The sequence below is a fragment of the Triticum dicoccoides genome, chromosome 7A, assembly GCF_002162155.2.
Source record: "Triticum dicoccoides isolate Atlit2015 ecotype Zavitan chromosome 7A, WEW_v2.0, whole genome shotgun sequence".
Lineage (NCBI taxonomy): Eukaryota > Viridiplantae > Streptophyta > Magnoliopsida > Poales > Poaceae > Triticum > Triticum dicoccoides.
This window is the reverse complement of record NC_041392.1, coordinates 143,523,919-143,529,004: the sequence shown is the minus strand read 5'-3', so window position 1 is coordinate 143,529,004 and position 5,086 is coordinate 143,523,919. Positions and strand designations below refer to the sequence as shown.

Genomic DNA, 5,086 nt, shown 5'->3' with positions numbered 1-5,086 from the left:
ATGAAGAACTTAGTTCTTTATAAGTATGTAGGAAATTCAGTTTCGCTTAGCCTTGTATTGTTTATTGCTACCATGAGTTGTGTTAGCCTTGGGGGTTGTTTGGTCTATCTCTTATTCTCTTTGCACTAGGTACATGGGGGATCTTTCAGAGGAGGATATCCATGTGTGGCAGACCCTGTACTGGCCTAATGGTACAAGGATGAATTCCAAACAAGCTTTGGATGTGATGATCAACCGTCGCCCCAAATGGGATGTGCTTAATGCTTTACTGGACAAGTACAATGAGGACCATCATCTTTTTGGGGTTTGCCCTCTTCCTCACTCCCTTTTGGCTTTGCTCTTGATTCTTTCATTACTGATACGATGTATGTTTACTATGTTAGGATTTTGCATATGAACTGAAGGAAATTGTGAGTTACAAACCACATTTTCAGGGGAAAAACTCTCCATACAAATGCAGATCATTCTCTCATTTAAATTTGATTGTCAAGAGTGGGTCGAGTGCCGTCGGCGATCTTTTCTTCGCTGAAATTACATGTATGAAGGATGGGGAATTGGAGGTATATGTGCTCAGCTGTATATGTGTTGTTACGCCAGAAGCTAACGGTATATTCTGCCATTTAGTATATCAATATACGCGTCTACTAATTTTCTCCGCTGCTATTTCTGTTTAGTCATTTTTCTGAATGTTATAGCTCGTTATTTTTACATGTATGCTCACAGTCAAGCTTCTTAAAGATGACCATTTTCTAAGTTAGCTAAGCAACTACCACAAAAGGCCATTCCTGCAATAGAGTTTTGAGTGAATCCAATGTCTACATAGTTCAAATGCTGAAGCACCACCATGGTCTAACATTTTAGATTTTCCACCATATTAACAATATGGGAGCATGTTCTCCAGTTATTCTTAGGTACAAAAAGAGCATACCAATACCTTGAACCTGATGGTGTCTGGGACACAGCCTAAATAGGACCTTAATGGCGGTGGTCCTGCTGCTTTATGTAAGCAATCATATGAGTCTGGTGGTTTGCACTGACACTGCACACAACACATGTAGAGCGTGACATTTGAAGGAGTGCATCTCTCCAAGTATAGGCACTAACTAATTATGGTTGTAATGCTAGCGATGCATGGTCCGTAAGCACTAGGCTACTAGCATGTCCAGGCATGTTCCATATTAATAACGTATAGAATTAAAATTCCAACATGTCTCTTAATTTATCAGATTTTGTGGAAAAACAATTCTGCACTTGCAGTTATCCGGTTTTACGAAAGCAGTTACCAGGTTCTCAGATATAATTGCCAAACTGTTTTGATGCGATTGTCAGGCTTTGTGGAAGCAATCATTAGATTCTCAAATGTAGTTGCCAGGTTGTTTTGCACTAGCTATTAGCTTCCCCCGATGCAGTTGACTAATTATTTAACAATAGCTATGGGGTTCTGAAAAACAATTACTAGGTTGTTTACAAAGCAGTTATTGGTTTGTTTAATATTATAGTTTAGGTTCATCGATTTGTACGGTATATGCATGTTTATACTCGCGAAGGATAGCATCAAGGATAAAAGGTCGTGCTATCCAGTGGTTCGGTATTAGCTACATGTTTTGTGGTATAAGGTTACCATTGAAATTAAAAAGGTACTTAACCTTAGTCTCTGCATGTATGAATTTCATGTCTTGTTTTAGAGTAAATTTTTTGAGAGGGAGGGACGTGAACATCGAAGAAAAGAAGCATGCATACATCTCCTGCATCCCTGTCAGAAAAAGCAGGTCTCCTGCACAAAAGCTGCAGCGTCCCTATAGGCTATAGCAACCATTCAAGCCTCGCTGTAGTGCCACTGTCGTGTTAATGTAGCACTTGCAGAAAAGATTCACGCTTGTGTCACCCCAGCAGCAGATTGGGTGCGCCCAATGGAAATCCTACACGGCCACGAGCCACCACATGCTAAGGCAGCCGTGCGACCGTGTCCAAAGTAGATTTTCGAATGAATTGGTTTACTAGTCCTAAAGACGCGCCCCTGACATTTTGTTAGAAAATATGTTTTGTTAGAAACTTGTTGGTGCTAGAAAATTGTGCTGCTATGCGCAGTGTACAACCAGTAATTATCAAACAGCAGAAGACCAAATGAAGGAAACACATTAACAATACTATAATTCCTGATGGATGGAGATAACTAGCCAACAGAACAATTCCTAATCTTGGCATCTAGTAACTACCTCCTCCGTCCCATAATATAAGAGCGTTAAAACACTCTTATATTATGGGATGGAGGGAGTAGTTTATTTTTTTAGGGATAAGGAGGGCGAGCTTTACCTGAACGGAGCTGGCTGCCGAGAGCGTCGGAGGTATGGCAGTAACATGGGTGAGCTCCTTGTTGGGAGTGCCTGGAAGAGGGGAGGATGTCGTGGCGTCAGCCCGGAAAGATAGCAATGTGCCCATAGGTCAACAAGGGTCCGCAAGAACTGCTCCACACCGTCAGCACAACGAGAGTCTCACCTTCGACGCCGAAGCTGCAAGAGCGGTGCTGTAGATGTAGGAGGAAGTGCATCAGGTTGGGTGCATTCGAGCTGCTGCAGCCATCCGCGCGCGTATTGTTGAGCGTTGACATCTACTATGGTGAGGTTGTTCTCATTGTTGGCCTTTGGGCGACGCCTCCGCAGCGTCCTGGCTCGGTGGCTGATGATGGGTAGCGCATCCACCATGAGTCCATGACGAGGTCGTTGCTGTTGCTGAACTTGGGCGAGTGTCGTGGCTTGCCTTAGGTAACGCCTCTGCAGCATCGTGGTGGGGCAGCACCTCCGCATCCAAGGGAGGGTACTTGGCAGCGTCGTGGCTGCCTGCCTCGTGTGTCACCTGAGCATCCAAGGGTGGCGTGACGGCAGCGTCGTGGCTGGCCTCCTCGACATCTAGGGGTGGTGTGGACGGGGAGATCAGACTGGGCTGGATTTGCTAGGGTTTGGAGAGATTAGAGGGGGAGAAGAGGATGAGGAGAGAAGGCGGAGGAGCCCGCGGGGCGGAAGAGACTGGGGGAGAGGGGCTGGCGGCGCCGAGACGGGAGCGAGAGATGGTGGTGTGAGATGTGAGGGGAGAATGGGGCACAGGGGCCCGAAAGGGTTTGGGAGGGCTGCAAACGAGCTTTTCAGGGTTCGCATGAGGTCCTCGTTTGTGGCAGGAGGTAGTATCTACCCTTGTTTGCAGTAGAAGTTAGCCAATCGGGCGATACAAAAATGATACAACGAAGTGGATAGGCTGGGAGGACTTTGAAGCAGCTTTTCTCCCGAGGAATTCTCATTTTGCATTGTTTTAGTCACTCATTCTGCTATTTAGTATACTCTCTGCTTGCTATTTTTGTTCATTATTTTTTCCAGAATGCTAGGGCCAAAATCTTTGTGAATGTTTGTTTGTTCCAGACTTGCAGTCCTATTTTGTATTTTGAATAGTATCAGATTTATGATGCGTCAGATGTTGATTAATAACAAAACTACAACATAATTATAGGTGAGTGCTGTGGATGTGGAGATGATGTAAAGCACCCCACTGGTGTCGAGTACAAAAAGCGAGACAAGTTGCCTGTTCGGCGCAATGGTTGTGGGCGAATGTCAGAAGAATTATTCGATGAGGTATTATTAGTCACGCAAAAAACTTGAAATGTTATGGATGTGAAGATGAGCCGTTGTTGGTTTCATGTATTGATCTTTTCCTTTTTGCAGTTTATTGTTGTTCGTGATGAGGATTGGCTGGATGCGGAGGAGGCCAGGGTGAGACGAGAGTTTAGGATGAGCAACAAAGGAGATGGCCAGGGAATGAGGGGCAGATACGTCATACCGGCAAAACGGTAGATGTGCAAGCATAGAGTGGATTTCTGCATGTGTCAAAGCAAGGCGGGTGGTAGAGAGTGAAGCGATTGTCTAGTCAGGTCTCCCTAGCTCCCTTTTGTTCTGTTTCACTATGCTTAGATCTTAGGACTCCTCTATAGTGGTGTCTTTAGAATGCCAGAACAAGAAGAAAGAACCTGCGGCAAGACGAGGAAGTCGGCAAGCCATTGTAGCGTGTGGCCTGGTGCGTTGCTATCGTTACAGTCGGTACCAATGGTACTGAGCAAGTATTCTGTGTTGGATGTTTCATACTCCCTCCGTCCCATAATATAAGAGTGTTTGTGTCAAAAACGCTCTTATATTGTGTGACGGAGGGAGAAGTATCTTGCTTGCTGCTGTAGAAGCCTTTGTTGGATGGATGTGAAGGTGAGCAGGCAGAACCAAAGTGGCTTCTTTTTTAGCCTTTGGCACCGTGTTGTGTTCGTGGTTTGGTTTGGAAAAGCAATGCTATTGTTGCAGTGGATGATATCTACTAGCTTAACATGATTGAGAGTTTCAAGACCTGCTGTGATAGTGAACTGATCATAATAGAAATTCAGGGTAGCTGTCGTGCCTTGTGCGACGCTGGCTGGACGGACTCTCGAGCTAGAGGTTGTATTTGTACGGAACGATGCACATGGGCGCTAGAATTTTTACTAGAATGGCACGCGTGCCATGGTTTGACAAGAAATTTCAAGTTGTTGTTTCTTAAAGTTTGGGGATGCAACACTTATGTCATGAGGCCGAAAGCCTGATAAGCTCGAATCCAAAGCGGAGAAGTGCGTCTTCATAAGATACTCTACTAAAGAGACCATTGGGTATATCTTCTGCTACAGATCCAATGAAAAGATTTTTTTTGTCAAGAATGTGTCATTTTTAGAGGAGTTTCTCTTGAAAGAAATGAGTGGGTGGAGGTAGAACTTGATGAGGTAATCGTATCTTCTTTTGAATTGTTTGAATTGGAAGGTAGCACATCACAGAAAGCAATTCCCATGATGCCTACACCAAACGAAGAGGAAAATAATGATGATCATCATGAAACTTTATATCAAGTTACTATTGAATTCGTAGGTCAACCAGGGTACATTCCGCATCAGAGTGGTACGGTAATCCAGTCTTGGAAATTATGTTGTTAGACAACGATAAACCTACGAACTATGAAGAAACTATGATGAGCCTAGATTCTGATAAATGACTTCAGGCCATGAAATCCGAGATAGGATCCATGTATA

The 5,086-nt window shown here is 44.3% G+C and overlaps 1 protein-coding gene across 1 annotated transcript in view; it reads left to right on the top strand.

The window, feature by feature from the left end:
- The window catches only part of LOC119330484, a 7,755-nt gene extending 3,412 nt beyond the window's left edge, over nucleotides 1–4,343 (top strand). Inside the window, exons 3-6 of the mRNA XM_037603593.1 lie at nucleotides 130–304; nucleotides 384–606; nucleotides 3,499–3,620; nucleotides 3,711–4,343. Of these exons, the coding sequence (XP_037459490.1) occupies nucleotides 130–304; nucleotides 384–606; nucleotides 3,499–3,620; nucleotides 3,711–3,839 (649 nt within the window). The 3' untranslated portion in view covers nucleotides 3,840–4,343. The remainder of the gene's footprint in view (nucleotides 1–129; nucleotides 305–383; nucleotides 607–3,498; nucleotides 3,621–3,710) is intronic.
- The last annotated feature ends 743 nt before the right edge of the window (nucleotides 4,344–5,086 follow it).